Source organism: Podarcis erhardii, assembly GCF_964252035.2.
Source record: "Podarcis erhardii genome assembly, chromosome: 8".
Lineage (NCBI taxonomy): Eukaryota > Metazoa > Chordata > Lepidosauria > Squamata > Lacertidae > Podarcis > Podarcis erhardii.
In genome coordinates this window covers 30,668,488-30,687,384 of record NC_138499.1, presented here as the reverse complement: position 1 = coordinate 30,687,384, position 18,897 = coordinate 30,668,488, and the positions used below count along the sequence as shown (strand labels likewise).

Below are 18,897 nucleotides of genomic sequence, written 5' to 3'. Positions count from 1 at the left end.
GACAGTAGATGCACTAACTGGATGCCGCACTAAATTGACTGTGTAGGATATGGAAGCAAGACACATTTTTCAGGGTTTGGTCCAAAACTTAAGTGGTGGTGATTATTTTGGAGGGGAACATAGGAAGCTGCCTTATACCAAATCAGACCATTGTTCCATCTAGGTCAATACTGTCAACACTGAGAGGTAGCAGCTCTCCCGAGTTTCAGGTAGAGTGTCAGTCCCACCTGAAGTTGCTGAGTACTAAATCTGGGACCTTCTGCATGCAAGGCTCTACAACTGCACTGCAGGCCTCTTTCCCCGTCTCCAAAATAAAGCACAAAAAAGCTGGCTTATTTATTTATTTATTTGTTTGTTTGTTTGTTAGAGAGTTGTATATTGTCCTTCATCTGAGGATTTTAGGACGGTTCACGGCGTAAGAATTACGCAAGAGCTCCTCTATACTTGAGCCACATTTCAAGTATTGAGTGGGCATCTTGCTAGTGCTGTGTTGCAGACACATGGTTTTAAGAACTCAAAAGAGCTTAAAGAACATCACCATGCTTTATTTGTAAAATATTACTGTCCATGATTTAAAAACAAGTTTTATGGAATGTATTTCTATCTCACCCTTCATCAACAGTACTGGGGCGGTTCACAACAATACAACATATTTTCAAGTAAACCAACACATCTGATATATAAGGTACATCACAATCCACAAAACATATCTCCCAAGCTCAATATTAACCTGCAAATGCCTAGATGGACAGATGCACCTTTAATAAGCACTGCAAGCCCATCAAAGTTTGTGCTTGCCATGTTTCAAAACTGGAGACAATTCCATACGCTGGGTGCCACCATGGAAAAGTTCGAGCTTCTTTTTAGATGGATTACCACACTGATCCCAGCTAGCTATGCAGGTCATTTAAAACCCCCAGGAGCCTCTAAAAAGTCTTAATGCAAGAGTAATAAAGTTACAGCGAAAGGACAATTTGTAGAAGTGAGGGAGTGGATAGGACTGACTTTTAAAGTACCTAAATATTCATACCTTTTAAGGAACATAATACAAAAAACATAGCATGAGTTATTTGTGTTCCTTTCAATCTCACTGAGCACTTCGGTGCTCATTAATAGGCCACATGCACCAACAGAAATTGGATGTACCACGTTGCTCATTAATTGGTTCTTTTTTGGTGCTTACAAATGGCGCCACCACCCCACATTTCTGGATGCTTTATTTAAAGATCTGTACTCCCAACTCAACATTTTCCAAAATAGTGAGCATAAAGGAGCTGGGGAAGATTGACAGTAGGTACAATTCCTCTGCAAATGCTGATCGTCTTGTGCAACTACCACCCTCCCTTCAAGGCTGGGGTGGATATTTCAAGGCAATACAGAAGGCACTTCATGTTCAGCTCCACCCTCAGCATTCAACTGTGCTTTCCTTCCCCAAAGAGTTTCGAGCCAATATATGTCTGTTGAGGAGGTGCAGAGAAGTTCTGGATCACAACCCCCCAGTGCACTTGTTCACAAGCCTGTAAGTACCTACTGCAGTTGAATCTTAACACAGTTCCTTGTTAACTGTGGGCCAGAAGCTTTAATTTTATTACAGAGGTGTTGATGAGACAACAGAGTATATTGCTTGTGGGCAAGGCACTTGAGCCAATTATAATGGAATTAACCTGAATGCGCAGCAATGTAAATTGGCTTGTTCAGGCTCAGCCAAGCATTATCAAGTGTCTTCAACGCTGGTTGTAGTAATTGGATTGCAATATTATCTGCTGAGGCACGGTTTCTTTTCCAATCATCCCTCAGGAGCAGTCCTGGGAAAACCAGCAAGCAGCCACCTAAATAGATACACACAGACGCAAAAACATATTGCACTGCAGAGGCAGTCTGTCACAGCTATTTGGGGAAAATTCATACACCCCTTCCGAGGCCATGGCTATAGCAGAATGCTACTAAAATGGATTAATTTGGGGGACGCAGCATAACACCTCTTCTTGAGTGGCATTGAAGCACACTGCCATGCTCCTTCCTTCTGAAGAGCCTAGTCTTCCTTCCACTAAGTTGCTAAACCATCACTTGAATTAGCAACCGTCAGCAGTTAACTGGGCTGCTGAAGGAGAGCAGGTACTCTAATAAGAAGGCATCAGCTTGTGCCAGTGTATCCATGTGGCAAGGCTGATCCAGAATCCTCTCACATGAAACAGTGCAGAGAGCTGGAAAAGCCCGTCTTAGAGGTCTTGCAGATCATTACAAAGAAGCCTGTGAGAGAGAGGTCCTAAGACAGACAGATACAGAGCGCACGATGCAACTCCAGGAAACTGCTCTAATCCCAGGAGTGACAGGTTGGCATTGTTACCATTCCATCAGACAGTTGTTGTGCTCTTCTTCTTCTTCTTGCTTTAGTACAGATTCACCCAGTACACACCTCCATATCAAAACAGGACAGGTTAGAACACTCCTTAATATAGCAAATTACAACTTCCTGGTCCATCTTACCATGTTGGCTTTGGTGTTGTTGTTGTTGTTGTTGTTGAGTTGTTTAGTCATGCCCAACTCTTTGTGACCCCATGGACCAGAGCACGCCAGGCACTCCTGTCTTCCACTGCCTCCCGCAGTTTGGTCAGACTCATGTTGGTAGCTTCAAGAACACTGTCCAACCATCTTGTCCTCTGTCATCCCCTTCTCCTTGTGCCCTCAATCTTTCCCAACATCAGAGGGTAGTATCCCCAATTTCCCACCAGGTGTGTAGCTAAATGATAAATGAGAGCAACCCGCAAATGTAGAAACATCTCAATGGAACGTACTACAGTGTAGCTTTCAGTATAATCCCTCAATGTTATTGTCACAACCTGGGAAGACCTGCAGAAAAATTAACGCAAAGGAGGTCTGCAATCGCAAGTAGCAACATTTTCAGAGTTATATTCCAAACTAAAGAAAGCCTTCACTCCTGCTTTTGGGCATTCTAGCAACTACCATGTACCAAATACTGTACAAGTTTCAGTATGGATCCCACTTTGGCGCTTGAGAAAGTCACCTCATACATAACCCACTTCATCTTCAAAACCAAAGTCCATCTCAGTAAATCCAAGGCTTTGTCTGGATTAGTCTTTGGGCAATTTCTATGCAGATGGAAACATCAAGGGTCCCGGGTAGGTCATCTGCAAAATTCCAGCAGAGAGTTTTAAAAACAGATTGAAGTTTTTTATTTTATGCTCAGTTGACACCTATGGTACATCCCTTCCAAAAGGATCAGAACTAGTAGTAAAAAGCAGAGCCCTGGTAAAGGTATTTCCTGGCAGAAAGCTAGACCCATTGGTCACAAACTACCCTCCCCCCGCCAATGCCTAGATGCTAAATTTGAGAAATGCAGCAATTTTAAACAGTGACAGTTGTGAAGCAGGCCAAAGGCTTTGGGAGCAACAGCATCTTCCTCAGGCAACTCAGAGGACAATTGCTTCCCATCAAAAGAGCCCTGAATCTTTCTGAAGCAGCCCAATTCAGCTCAGGATTCAACTGCTTCTCAGGAGCAAGAAGGGGCAGGTGCTCATTTTACAGCACTAGAAATGCAGGTTTGCATCGTCTTCCTCTCAATGCTCAAAAGACTAGCTTTTCCTGATATTCTGCTGTTGCCAGACAGTTATACCTAGGGGCCTGCTCAGATTATACTCTCCCCACTAGAACATACAAACATTTGAGACAGCAGCAGAGGCACAGTGACTCCACACTCAGTGGAATGTGAGATCTTCCTTCTTCCAAAAGTCCTCTATGTCTTTGGGGGGGAGACACGATGGACAAAAGGATAACTAGAATAAGTCAACATTCTGGATCAAGTCAATGTGTATATGAACATGAACAGCCAGTGATTGTGGAGGTTGTGCTACGGGAACTGTTAATGTGTTTAAAAGCAGATTCTTGCCTTTGAAGTGACTGCTATTTTTAAAAGCAGGTAGCATTATAAACTTGTTTTAGCTTATACATCACAAAGCTGGCCTCTGTGTCCATCTGGCAGCCAGCCACGAAATCTAGAAGCATCATTCTTACATAAACTGCATCTTATAGCTCTGACGTCTCTGTTCCAATTTGTTTTAGAGGCTGAAATGGAATAGAAAGGAGAGAAGCTGGGACACTCCATACTATTGTGGGGGGGAGTGTTCAGATAAAAAAATATATATATTTAAGAGGATTTTATCTAGTCAAGGATTATCTTCTACAAAGGGCTATAAAGTTTGATTCTGAAATGTCATTTTCAAGTAGCTTGGAGACTGTATTACTTGAGAAAACGAATTGATTTTAACGTTTTAAGTGTTTCAAGTAAAGAAATAAAACTAGATTATGAAAGACATGATCTTGGCATTCCTTGCTTTCATTAAAGATTTGAAGGAACCTTTCCTATTTTGTGTGCTTAACTACAGCCCTAGGAATGGCATTAAAGCCCATTTATTTCTCTGCAGATTTCACTCCGAGGAAACCGTAAAGACCAGGAAGTGTCTGGTAACATCAGGTCCAAAATGAAATATTATTATGGAACTGGACCAGGTCTTTAGTTAGAGTGAAGAAACAGCACAGAAGTTTTGAATATAGCAACTGAGGAATAACGCTCTAGCTATGACGGTCATCATCATTTGCAAGGACTCCTTTTAGAAAACAAGGTATATTTTGACAACCAGCCAAAAACATCAGTCACCCAAACCCCTTTCCACATTCCCAGTCTTATGCTGTGCCTCTGTGCATAGAATCGTAGCCTTGCAACACTGGGTCATGGCACAGCTGAGGAACTCCCAAGCAATACAGCAAATATCCCAAGCAATACAGCAAATAAACAAGCACGTATCCTTCCCTCTAAATTTCGGAATTGCACAACTGCCAGGGCAATCTCTGTCCACTTCAGTTCCAAGGATGTGCGGAAGGCTGGAGCATATCCCACCATGGAGAATCCAGAAAGACAAAGCGTGAAAATCTGCTTAGGGTGCAACTACAGGCAGACTTTCAAGACCAGGGAAAAAGTTAATAGCTCTAATATCAAAATCAATTTAATATGTTTTCCAACACTGTTTTCAAATAGTGATAGAAGGTTGTGAGAAATGTTTCAAAGGTTTGAAGATTTTCCCTCTGCAACTTATGAATGCCTGCAGCTGTTTCAGTAATTTACTCTCAGTCTATGTTTTATTTTTAATGTATCTATCCATTTACAAATTTATAAACGTCAATGGGTGTTTTTTGAAGTGGTGCGTAACAGAAATTTCAGAAAACAGAATACAGTATGTACTTGGCAATTTAAAAGCACATTTTAAGAATGTCAAGTTACACAAATTCAGTATATATGGCTAAATATTTATTTATACAGTACTTAAGACAGCACAGTAACGTTTTTATAAGCCAGAAAGAGAACCCTGGCTATGGAATGGTACAGAAATATTGTAAAACACTGTAAATTTGGGGGTGATTATAAACCGAACCTCAATGCCCCGTTTCCTAGACTACTTTTCCACCTTTAGTCCGCTCAATCTAAGCAAGACAAATACAGTGTTAGCTACATGCATGTACATCCATTTTGTATTTCTGAGTTTTAGAAAGAGAAGTGATCCTGGTTTGGGGTGGTGAGTATGGTGCCATTTGGTTGTCTATAAGCTTCTGCAAGACTCCAGCATCCTAAATCTTTTATGCCCATTGCATAACTGTGAAGAAGCAATATTTCCTGAATACTGGAAGATGCCGCTAAATACCAGTTACCCTTGGACTATATAATGTGATACAGCAGTTCTACCATGGGAAAGCACTAATAGATTCTGAACAATTGTGAGAAGTTAATGCTCCTTTCACTTTGCTCCCCCTCCCAAGTAAGACTAGAGTGATTGGACCCTGTTTTCACCCACGGCATATGGTTTCGGTTTCCAAAAATGGAGTCTCTATACAACAAAACAGTGCTGTGTAATGGTAGTTATTTATATTGCCCTGTTATCTGAGGGACGTAAGGTCAATGTAAGGATGACTCAATATGTACAATCTCGTTGGTAGCCAAAATCAGGGAGGAAATGCCCTATCAGGGTGCAGTTAATTGTGTGCGTGCAGAACAAGTAACTGGCCCATATGTCAATAATCAAAGAGAAATCTTCTACCATCTCCTAAACATGGCATGCTATGCAGATGCCACTTCCACCCACGCTCTTGCACAGGTAAGTTAGGTGCAATTGTGCAAATATTTGTCCACCTGAACGCGAAAGCCAGTTCCATGGGGTGGGGCTATCAAACAGTTACTTTTATAATTGCAAACAAGGGTTGCACAACCATACCTCATAGCTGTCTTGGCTGATCTTTCAGTTCAGAAGCTGAGAAGTATCCACAAGTTGCCCAGACAGCTAGTTTTTCAGGAAGAAAGAATTGCAAGGTAGCTTATCTGCAGATATCACAAAAAGTTCATGGTTTCCCCCTCAATAAAGCACCAAGTTTCCATCTCACCTCTACCAGAGGAACTCTAGAAATAGTCTTAAGAATCTAGTGCCTTTCTAAAATATGCAAACTTTTAAATCAATTTTACCCAGCAAATGACTTCCTATATTGACGTTTCTATTTTTTATTCAAGACCACATAAACAATCACCAGTATTTATTAAGATGTCTTTAGCAAACATCCACTTACACAGAAATTGCACAAACATAATTTTCTACAAACTTAAAACACTTGAGTATAAGCATTCTACACATTCTGCATTTTTATACAGAATACCATACAGCCATATAAATAAAGTAAGAGAGCTCCCCCTACTGACATTCTGTTGTGTCTGTATGCTTTGGGGGGGGGGGGCTGTTTGGATGAATATTTACATGGAAAACTGCATACAAAAAATCGTGCACCAAAACAAACATATATACAAAGCTACTCGGATTTCTAGACTTGTGTCTATTCAACCCTTGTTTTCCACACTAGTTTTGCTTGCTAGTTTACAAGGACATGGATATGGCAAAACAAATTTTAACTTAATGCAGCGTTATCTATACAAGCTTTTTTGGGGGGTCCTACTTCCCACAGCAGCCAACAGCTGCCTCCAGTCTGCAAATGGCACTTGTGTTTTCTTTGCACAGAAATGAGTAAGATGGGATAACATAAAGACAATAATTTTGCCGCAACAGGCAGTGAGACAACTTGAGTTTCTGGTGGGAGACAAACTGCAGCAGAATGGAAACACTGCTGTGTGTAATGAATGCAGGGCAGAATGGGAAGCAAGGCCTTCTGACAGCCCTAGTGACAGATGAGAAACAGAGAGGAGTGGCTCGTGCCCTGCTCCAAAGCAAACAAATCGATCCCTTTGAGAAAATGTGGCCCTGGATTTCTTTGGAGGGCGGGGAGAATACCTTCTGCACTAGGTGAAATAATGCCCTTTAATGTTATTCCTCATTCTTTAGACCCAGTATGGCTTTTAACACCCCAAGATCAATAAGACTGTCAATTATTACAATGTCAAGAGTCTATTCAACTGTTGGTATTTTATTTATTTATTACATATACAGAGTGCCTTTTCCTCCAAGTAGCTCAAGGTTCTCCCGCTGCCCATTTTATACTTACAACCACCATGGGAGGTAGGTTAAGGCTGAGAGATAGTAACTGACCCAAGGCCACTCAGTGAGCTCCATGGCCAAGTGTAGATTCGAACCCTGTCCATCTGAAAGTCATAATCCACTCTATGGTTAAACCACAGTGGCTCTCCTCTGCACCATGGAAAGACCAAGGTGTCACAAATTAGCCACATGCACTCATGTTCAGATAAGGCACTTCCACGTGAACTATGTCATTTCTCGATCCAAGAGATACACTCCGGCCCAGGACCACTAGAATTTAATCCTTCTGACAGGAAAGCCTATGTTTTCTAGATTGCCCCATTTATATTTTGAAACAGAATGGATTTTAACGTACAGTAAGGCTGTTGCATGAAATCGAGCAAGACAGTCATGAGATACTAATCACAACTACTAAAAGCTAGTTTTGTTTCGCCAGCTGTCATGAGTATGAAGTTAGTAACTTCCTCTGAACTGTACTTTTACGAAGCGATTCATTTCAGAATACTGTATAAAGTGTTAGAAACACATAGCTATATAAGCTAGGCATGAAATGGCCCCTGAAACCTAAGTTACAGTCACCACAACAGAATGTCTATTCGCCAGGGGATTGGACTAAAAATGACCCTCAGGATCCCTTCCAACGCTACAATTCTGTGATTCTATGATCTCAACTACCTTGCTTGATCTTACAACAATTCACTTGTTTCAGTAGGCAAGGAAGAGAAATGGAATAAAGTATTAACTATGGACCAAGGCAGAGGTTTCTTAATTGTGGCCTGTGAATTCCACCTAGGTAGCCTGTGAAAACGCGGCAGCACAGTAAAATGTACCTGTACTCAGCCCTGCACTTACTTTCCTTGACGTGATGATGGAGGACTAAGATGCCCAGTCCATGATTTGCGGGGCGGCGCAGAAACAGAAGATGTGCATCTCTTGCTGAGAGTGAGTCACCTGGCTCGATGGAGATGTCCATCGCCACCCCAGCACCCAGAAATCTCCATGTAGTTGCAATTCAACCCATTTAGTTGAAACCTGGTTTTCACCTGCACTGAAGGGCAGACATTAAGCAACAGGTGCGACAAGAGGAAGTTTACACATAGCACTATTGGTATTGTCTGGCTTTTGTCAGTGTTGTGAAAGAGCCCACAAAGTCCTCAGGTTTTTGCAAAGACATTAAAGCTAGACATAAGAGGCTGATTTCTACGTCAGTAAACACTGCTTTAAAAAAAAGTGTGCTTAAAGAAAGCTGTCACAAGAACAGCCTTGACAAATCCATGTTTGCATTAACCGTACCAGGTCAAAAGGCTGGTACTGTGAAATTGGGAGCTGCAAATAGCATTGCATCACAGATATTAAGAGTTTATTCCCAACTGATCCATAGACTTGACTCCCTGATGCTAAATTAGCTATCCTATGTACTTTAGATCATAAGGCGCATTAGAATTACTTACTGTGCTTTTAAGGTGCTGTTCTAATAAAGTAAGCATGTGTTTGGTACTCGGTGACTCCACTTTGTTTTATTATTTATTTATTAGATTTATACTCCACTTTTTCCTCCAAGGAGTTGAAGGTTGTGTACATGGTTGTCTTCCTCCCTACTCTATATTCACAACAAACCCTGTGAGGGTTGGGCTGAGAGATAGTGACTGGCCCAAGGTCACCCGGTAAGCTTCTTGGCTGAGTGGGGATTGGGGCCCTGGTCTCCCAGGTCATAATCCAACACTGACTGACTCCACACTGGTGCTTGTGCACCCAGAACAGTATGGCAGATTTGCATTTTAACTCGTGGTTAACAACTCACCTGGCCGTCATAGTGCATAGAATTCTATGCTGATAAGTGTATGGACCAGTAATGTCAATCTGCTTGATAGAAGACTCTCTTTTTGGGTACTTGCCTGCAAAGAGGTCAGCAGTCTGTGCTTCTATGCTGGCTGTGGAGAAGGGAGCTTGCCCTCCTCTGTGGTCAGTTAAAACTGCATATCAATAGCTCTTGTGGGCTTGTTTTAAAAGGCTGTAATACAGTACAGTGGAACCTCTGGTTACGGACGGGATCCGTTGCAGAGGCCCGGCCGTATCCCAAAAAGTCCATAACCAGAGGCGCCCTTCTGCGAGCATGTGCGGCACTATTGAGCATTTCTCTGCATGCGTGCAGGTCGCTTCTGCACATGCGCACACGGCGAAACCTGGAATATACACTTCCGGGTTTGCCACATTCACAACCCGAAGATTACATATCCAGAGGGATATGTAACCCAAGATACCACTGTACAGCACTCTTTCCTCACTAGGATGCATGAAAATGCCGAAAGTTCTTACTATAATACAAGTATCAATCTTGGAAGCCCTACTTGCAAGTAAAGCTTGCTCTGGCACCTATATCCAGATTAAACTATGCCTTTCATGCAATAGGATTACCAGGACACATACAAGGAAATGTGCAGTTCAAATTAATAGTAGGTGGATGTGCACTCACACCTTGGGCCACGTAAGACAAACTAAGCCCAGGGCCTGCCCATTTCGTATTTTAGAGCCGCTCAGGCACTGCAAGTCTTGTTTGCTTTTTCCACAAGTGCTTTCAGACATCCTCTCCTCTTCAGAGGGATTCTGCTCAATTTTGCTAAATCATTTGTCAAAATCAGTTGAGAATGTAAAGATACATGAGCCCCAGAAAGCAGCTACTGCCTAGTCAGATTGTTGTATTCTGAAAACAACACTGTCTCAGAAGAGGAAAACAAAGAGTTTTGATAGTTTGGTTTCTCCCTTGAAAACGTGGGTAGTTGCCCAAACTTTATAGTTTGCTGAAACTCCAGTGGCCTCAAACAGAAACAAAACTCCTGCACTGCCCATATCCGCATTCCTAGGAATGGGAGAATAATTTGTTCATTCCCTGTTGGTAGGTCCCCTTTTCCTATCATTGTGCAGATTCAGGCAATACATAATGAAGGTCTATTGGCAGTGCCCCCCCCAAAAAAAATCTTTTGTACAAAAAATTAGCACATGGCCCTTTGAACAGGTTTGGAATCCTTAACTAGGAATTCAGGGTCAAAACTCTAGGAAGCCCATAGCTTGCACTGATAATTTGTAGGGAGACTTTGGTCTAACAATCTGACGCACTGATCTGCATCTATGCCTTTTCCTTACTCTTCCTTGTTTCTGCTGGTTTTCATGGACTGCTGTCTCTTGTGCAGGGTATTGTAGAGGTGCATTATTCCTTATTACTCAAATGATGGTGCATAATTAAAGGGAAATGCAATACCAGTGGCAAGTGGGTGTTGATGTGAAGGATAGCAAGTCCTAATTATGCAGACAAAATGGCAAGTTTTAGACCAGGCTGTTACACAAGCTAAAAAAAGATGACTTGCTCAATGCATATTGGCAAAGTTAGGGAAAGTATTTCCAAACCATTAAAAGTGTCAACTGGGAGTCTAAACACTCATTTGTCCTGCATAAAGTTTATCTTATCTCCCACTATGCCAAAAATACTGGAAAGGCTTTGCTGGCAGGCAAATCTTCCCTAGCACTGGTCTTCCCACTTCAAACATATTTTTGGAACATTGTCTGAAGGTACTATAATAAACCCTAGGAAAGAGAATTGGCAATGTTATGAAACGTTTAACACTTCATTCTAACTGAAGCTGATTCTGCACAGTTGCCAAGAGTACAATAAAACTGTCACTTTTGCATAATTTTCATCAGCAGAGGGGATGCACCAGGAATGACCATGTACACCCACAGAGTCATTACTTATGCATGCTGAATAGGTCCAGAATATCTCTAAAGCATGGCAGAAATTACGCTGAATATTGGCCATGCCAGCTAAAGCTGATGGGAGTTGAAGCCCAACACATATTAGAAGGTCACAGATTAGTCATCCCTGAGATAGAATCATAGAATTGTAGAGTTGGAAGGGACCCCAAGGGTCATCTAGTCCAACCCCCTGCAATGCAGGAAACTCAGCTAAAGCAGCCATGACAGGTGGCCATCCAAATGGCAATAATACTGTACACGATACTCTTAATTCTAGACATGACAATATGAATAGAAACAAGCATGTTCTACACATTCCTTTTAACTGTGTCACTTGAATTGGTGTCAGAATTCTTAAAAATTGAAAACAAGCACAGGGCCTTGATCCAGATTGGACCCATATAGAGAGAGATGTTCAAACATTCAACCCTGCTGTGGCCCTGGATAAGTCTCTCCCCAGTGTCACAAATAGTAGTAGCTTTAAAAACACACAAACCTCCCATTGGTATTGTTGGGAGCTTTTTATGCATCACCAACTACAAAAAAGTAAAATGTTTGCTACAAGAGGGGAAGGCGTTTGCAGAAAAGCTGAATGAATTATCTGCATCCTTCACAGCAGAAGACATTGTTGCCTGAACTATCAGATGTGTCAAGAGACCATTTTTGTTCCCCAAAGATCAGCTTCTATAGCAAAGGACTAAAAAGTATTCACTGCAACACCCATTTTGTAAGAGAGATCCATGAAATTACAGGCCAGTAAGCTTAACTGGTATTAAAAACAGAATTACTAAGCATAAAGAAGAATGAATCTTGCAGAAGAACCAGCACTAATTAACTTTTCAGAGTTCTCAGAGAGTCAACAAGTATTTAGAGATGATCCAGTCAACCCTGTGTACTATAAACTGCAATCTGAACCAAACCTACATGGGAATGATTCTCAATGAATTCAATGGGTCTTACTTCTGAGTAGGCATGGTGAGGATTGCAGACTAAGACTTCCAAACAAGCTTTTTATTAAGCCCCTCATCAAAGACTCATGAGTAAGCTTAGTAGTCATGGGATAAGAGGACAAGTCCTCTTATGGATGTGTAAAGAGCAGAAAGCGGAGAATAAAAACAAATGGATAATTCTCACAAAAATTTATTATTTATATGCCACCCATCTGACTCTGTGGGGATGTAAGAGGTGAGGTGCTCAATGGTTCAGTGAATCTGAGCTTTTAAAACTTGTCCATAAGTTATCTAGAGCTAGAGGTGATCGGTGAAGTGGGCAAGCTTCCTAATGCCAAATTGTTCAGGGTGGTTAAAAGGATTACACAAAGCTCCAAAAGACTCTCTCCAAACTGGGCTCTGACATCAAAATGGCAAAGATGACCCAATGTCAGCAAGTGTCAGCACACTGGGACGAAAACTCTTAACTTTATATTTATGATGTTTGAACTGCTAGCATTCAAATTGGGAGTCATGGCAAACTAGCGTGCAGCAGCTGTGAAAAAGGTACATTCCATGTCAGGGATCATTGGAAAAGGGATTGAAAATAAAACTGCCAATATCATAATGAATGTCATTTTAGAAATATATGGCACCTCAGAAAGGTTATTGCAGAGCTGGAAAAAGTTCCAGCCAAGTGTTTATGGAGCTAGAACCTCCGTAGGAGGAAAGACTACAACATTTCAGGGTTTTTAAGTGTAGAGAGAAAAGGCAAGTAAGAGGGAACCGACATGCTATTGGAGAGGGTGCTGTAAATAAAGCACACTTAGTATGGTTTAAATATTATATTCAAAGAAATTCAAATATTTATTTAGACATTTTTATTGGAAATACTTGTAGATATTTTAAGATACAATTCAAGAGCTTGTTGTTTCCCTTGCATTGCTTATATTTTAAGAGAAATTGAGAGTTGTTAGCATACTAATTTTAGCATTCCTCAAGAACTGGGGCACATAAATATATGTGCTTCCTAGTGCTAGTTATCTGAAGTAAAGTTACTTATAACTTTGATTTCATTTGTTTATTTCACTTCTAAACCACCTTTCATTTGAAAGAATCCCAGGGCATTTAAACGATTTTAGCTTTAACAAAATACCAGCCACACACTATACTAACTAGCTTATCACAAAATGCATTTCTTAAAAATGAAATATTTTCCACAGAAATATATAGTAGTGGAAAATTCCTAGAAGTGTAAACTTTTCCATTGCTACATTCTTCCGTGGAAACTTTTCTGCCATACGTCGCGGGTCAACACTTGTGCCTTCTAAGTGCAATCTTCCCAATAACTTAAACATGGCCATTTTGCAAGTTATATTCCTTGCCGTCAGTTCTGTCTGAATCCCAGCCACAGACAGAAAACTGTACTCGATTCAGCTGCTCTGCAGAAGTCAGCAGAAATAGCTCAGTAGGCATGAACTCTTCAGAAACGCTGAAACGGCATCAAAAGGACGAGGGAGCACTGCTGATATCCACGGATCGGATTGACACTTGATCACCTACCCTTGATAGCAGAACTGGCAGAAACAGCAATACAAATTGAAGATAAGCAGCTGAAGTAATACCCACTTTAGACCTGACCATTAGAACTGTTAGTAGCCACATTCCATGTTATGAAAAATATTCCTAGTAAATATTGGCTACTCAGATGTGACTGAACGCATGAGGGCCAAACAAGACGTGATGTAAGAAATACACAAATAGGATTTTCTCTCTGTGTGTTCATGCGCTTTAAAGCACTAACAGTAGCCCAAAATAATTCTTGGCACTGGGGAAGGAGGTTAAACTCTTTCTTCCTACATACCATTTCCCCCAATTAAATGTGGACCCTCAGAGCTGTTTGCCCACAGGATGAAAAGAGTCATCTGTAGGAGAACAGTCTACTTTGCTTACTAAGCACATAGCTTGTGGGGGAAGGGAGTTCAATTTTCACCTGGAAAATGGTAAACATCATCTGGCAGTCCTTCCCCAGTGCCATGGTCACTATCTAAATTCTCCCCTGCGCCTCCCCACTGTTACTGACCTTTTAGTAAAAGAACGGGAAACTCTAAATGTGGAACTGTCTTTTGACAACAGTTAACTTCCATGTATTGTTAGATCAGCCACTTTTGAAATTATGCGAATAGTGGTCATTTCATATGACAAAATAAATACAGAGCAATCCTAAGCATGTTTACTTTGAGATACACAGGACTATAGTACACTGGCGAGATTTTACGTTTCCTACACTAAAATTGCTCAGCCTTACAGCTCAAGGTATTTTCAGGTCGAGCAAATGGCACTGTGCTTGGACAACCAAATAGTCTAGTGACACAGGGCCACGTCATCCATAGCTGTTATCTCTACACAACGTGTGAAAAAGACCACAACCTAGGGTTTGGCCTAGTCATGCGCCACAGCTAAAAGAGGCAATGTAGAAAGCTTATGAGCTACATCTGACACTTTAGGCTAGGGTGGAGAATCAGATGTGGCCAGCAGGTATTTTCACCAACCCTCACAAGCCAAGCTTTATAAGTGAACAGAGGTACCCACCTGTTAATTGCCTCACAATCACAATGTCAGGTGAACTTCTCTTGCCTGCAGGAGTCTTGGCAAAAGGGTTTGCAAGGGGCCTAGTAAAATCCAACAATCAGCTGATCAGCGGTGACCTGCAAACTCCATTTCAGCAAGGCCAGATTTTTACTTGCTTTACATCTGACATCATAAATGTGAGGTCCACTGTACTGGCAGGTGGCTTGCCCAAAATGGTCTGGCAGGACAAATGGGGAGGCCTGCTTTATGCAGATTATAATGCAGGGGTAGGCAACCTAAGGCCCATGGGCCACAAGCCCACGGGGGTCGTTTAACTGGCCCATGAGCCACCCCCGAACCAAGCCACCTGCTCAATGAGTCCCCACGCACTGCACTAAACCGGCACAGTGTGACACGGGGACTCACTTCCATGGCACTGGAAATCGTGTCTGTGCAGACACTGGAAATCACGGGCACGCACACTCACACACGGGCGCAATCCGGCCCGCGGAGGGATCTCCACTGGAGTAAACTGGCCCAGGCATGGTAAACCTTGCCAACCCCTGTTATAATGTACTGACTTTCTTCTTTTCTTTTTGAAGGTTAGGGACCAGTTTTCAGTAGTTCATTGTAATGACTGAGAAAATAATGGAAGAGACAGGCAAATTTAGCTTTCCAGCTCTAAGACCTACTAAATTTTAAACACGTAGCAGCATTGGTTATTATCACGAGGGACTGTAAATGAACAAAATTTATAGTTCCATTTGAAAAACATCATTCTCGGAATTTTCTATACCACCCAAAAATAACTTTCAACAGCTGTCATTTTGGACCTATAATAACCTCATAAGCTTCATCTGGGATGTTGTAACTGCTCTAGCAGCTACGCAAGCCATGCACCCTCCTAGTTCATGCTAATGTGGATCGAGCATAAACATCCCACTCAGCTGCACCAGTCCAGCTTATTAGATGTTTTTAATGTGACCCTTGGTGTTCAACTGCTGACTAAATATCTTTCACATATAGGCTATAAAACTAAAATCTGAGCAAGCCTCATTGAAATACCAAGTATCACAATCCTGCTCCTTAGAAATGGGCACTTTGCCACCAACTTCATTAGGAGGTCTTCACCCTGATCCATTTTAATGCATTATTCATTTCTACCCATCTTCCTATAAAAATAAAGCAGCTTACATTTGAAAAAAAATGAAATGTAAAGAAAAGAAACACAAATGTAACAGACAATCTAAAAGGAAATTGCGAGTGTTATATAAAGTTATATAAAGCATGAAAGAGGACTGTAAGACCTTGAACTAGAGTTGTTTTGCAGTCTCACTGAATGATACTATTTCAGTGACCTTGGTGGTTAGCCATTATTTGGTTTCCACGGCCCATGCTGAGCTTTGAAGATACTCTGAAGCAGTGATAATTTCTTGCTCTCTGGGGCTCCAATGCCTGCCATAAAGTGACAGACTACTACTTCCTTTCAGAAGATCCCAATACCTAAAACAAACCAGAGAACTTAGTGGGGCAGTCTGTCTCTCCTGCACAAACACAAAATGAGGCCCTAGCCACCTCTCTGAGATGCAGGAAGAAATCAGCGCTCTCTTGCTTTATCCTGGGCAAGCCAAGTCACATGGTCACCAGAAGATCTGTGGCTGCTGCTGGCCACACAGAGGCATTTGGCACCTGCTGTGCTAGGAGTATTTTGCCTTCTTCAGCACAGCCCACAAACAACTGCTCAAGTCAGCTGAAGCAAGTGGAAAACTTCAAAAAGGCTTTCCCAGGCATTTGTCTCTTCCTCAGTCACACACCCTAGGCTACCATTGTTACAGCAGATCCAAGGAGCTCTCAGCCTTGGGTGTCTGAAAAGCAGGCAGACCACAAGCAAACAAAAAGACAAATGGAAACTCAGGGTGGGTGTTGTGTTGCTTTCTGTTCTCAAACAGCAATAAATGTAAAAGTGCAATAAATGTATCATAATACCCGAACATGAATAATGGTACATACTCTAAAATATCTCTCTGCTTTTCTTTTTCGCTTGCACATACACACAAGACAAATTTAAAGGCTTCAGTACCCTAATGTAGGGTGCAGAACAGAAAGGGTGTGTTACAGGCTTGCAAATGCCTAGGACGACAAATGACAGGTGGGAGAGGCAAGGAATCTAGTGTCTCCTCTGAAACACTTTGCTTTGTCCCCACACCATTTGCCTCAGACCCTTTCAAACCACCCAACTCAAGCCTGGAAAGAAGACCCCCTTCCGGCCCATACAGAGTTAGGTACAAGTCTTCCAAGATGCCATTTTGGCATCTAGCAGCCTCCTGGAAGGAACTGTACCTCTGTTCCTAGATCAGTGGCAGTGGGCCTGTGGCCCTCCAGATGAGGCTACACTAGGCCCAACCATTGGACATGCTGGTTGGGGCTGATAGGATTTCATAGAAACATAAGAGTTAGACGGGACCCTAAGGACCATCTACTCCAACCCCCTGCAATGCAATAATATGCAGTTGTCCCTTACGGGGATCGAACCTGCAACTTTGGGTGTTATCAGTGCCACGCTCTAACCAAGCTGTTCAGATAGGCAGGCCAACAATATCTGGGGTGCCCCACAACTCCCATCAGCCCCAGCCAACAAGGCCAACATCAAGGGGTGCTAGAGTGGTGGTGACCCAACAACATATGGAAAGCCACAGGTCGTCGTCGTCGTCCCACTTCTGGCCTCTCTCTTCCTGCGCCCTTCTATAGCCAAGAGCCACATTGACGACGACGGCGCCCCCAGCCACCCCCGAGATCCAAGCCCATCTTGCGCCGACAGGAAGACTCTGCTCGACAGCTGCATTCACGGAGCCATAGAAATCTCCAAGCCAGCCAGTTCCCGCCTCCGGATGCAACAAGCAGGAGGAGGGGGAAGAAGCAGCAGCAGCCGCCGAAGGAAGCGAGCCAGATAAGCACGGGGTGGCCGAGTGCTTCGACGCCCGCCGCCCCCCCCCCCGGAAAGGTCCAGAGGGGCTGCGAGGCGAGCTGCCGCCTTCTTCGCTCCTCTTTTCCACTAGAGACTCTCTTCGGGCTCGTGCTGCGAGGCAGGAGAGCGAAGGGCGGAGCCGACCCGCGGGGGGGAGAGAGGCCTCCAGCGGAGCTGCGGGGGGGGGGGGCGGCTTGGCGGGGGAGCCCCAACCCGAGCGACGCGCCCACCCTCCCCCCCAAAAACAACGTGCACTTTTACACCCCCTATTTTTCCTTTTTGCACGCACGGCGAGGGCCAAGAGCAGTTGCTCGTCTCTCTCCCACGCCCACCCGGAGTTAAGCGCCGCGCCTCCCCGAGCAGAGAAGGGGAGCCCGCGCGCGAAAAGCGCAAAAACTGCTAGCGAGGGAGGAGGGGGGCGGCGGAAAGCAAGCCGGTCGGAGCGAGGCCCGAACAATGCCCGTCCCCGCCCCCCCCCCCGCGAGGGAGGAAGCGCCCTCTCGCTTTCCCGCTTCCCTTACCTTGCTCGCTGTTGGGGTCCATTTCGGCAGCCATCGCCCTCCGGACGCTCTCTCTCGCGGGCGCGTTTTCCTCTTCGGGGCGTGCCAAGAGGGAGCAAGCGGGGGGGAGGAGGAGGGGAAACGTCGAGGGGACGCGCAGCAGCAGAGCAGCCGGCTCGTCGCCAACCGCCCCGTCCGACCTCCTCCACCCTTGCAGGCGCTCGGCTCCTCGCTCCGCCGCACTCGACGCGCCCGCCCGCGCCTCATATAGGGCGGGTTCCTGTTGGCGTCCACGTCAGCCAGGCAGGCAGCCCGAGCCACCTGACCAGCGGCTCTCGCCCCGCCTGGCCCGCGCGGCGGAAAGGTGCGCGGCAGGTGTGTGGGAGGGGAGGGCGGGCCGGGGCGGGGACTGGCTGCGTTTCCTTTCGGGGGTGCCTCTCTAAGGGGGGCGCAAGAGTAACGGTGCGGGGCTCTATGTGTGTGGGAGGGAGAGGGAGAGAGAGCACACACGTGTGTGTGTGTGTGTGTGTGTGAGAACAGACATACTCCTGTGCCAAGTGGGGTTTGTCCCCAACAGGGTTCAGCCCATAGCTGTCAACTTTCAGATTTGAAAATAAGGGATCAGTAGCCTCCACTGTCCA

At 43.8% G+C, this 18,897-nt stretch overlaps 1 protein-coding gene across 2 annotated transcripts in view; it reads right to left on the bottom strand.

The window, feature by feature from the left end:
• Positions 1 to 18,563, bottom strand: part of LOC309348977 (tumor protein D52-like) — a 35,210-nt gene extending 16,647 nt beyond the window's left edge. Inside the window, exon 1 of one of the 2 annotated variants that reach the window (XM_081874815.1) lies at positions 18,278 to 18,563. In XM_081874815.1, coding sequence (XP_081730941.1) covers positions 18,278 to 18,311 — 34 coding nt within the window. In that variant the 5' untranslated portion in view covers positions 18,312 to 18,563. The remainder of the gene's footprint in view (positions 1 to 18,277) is intronic. The other variant, XM_081874816.1, reaches the window with a different exon arrangement.
• Positions 18,564 to 18,897: the final 334 nt, after the last annotated feature.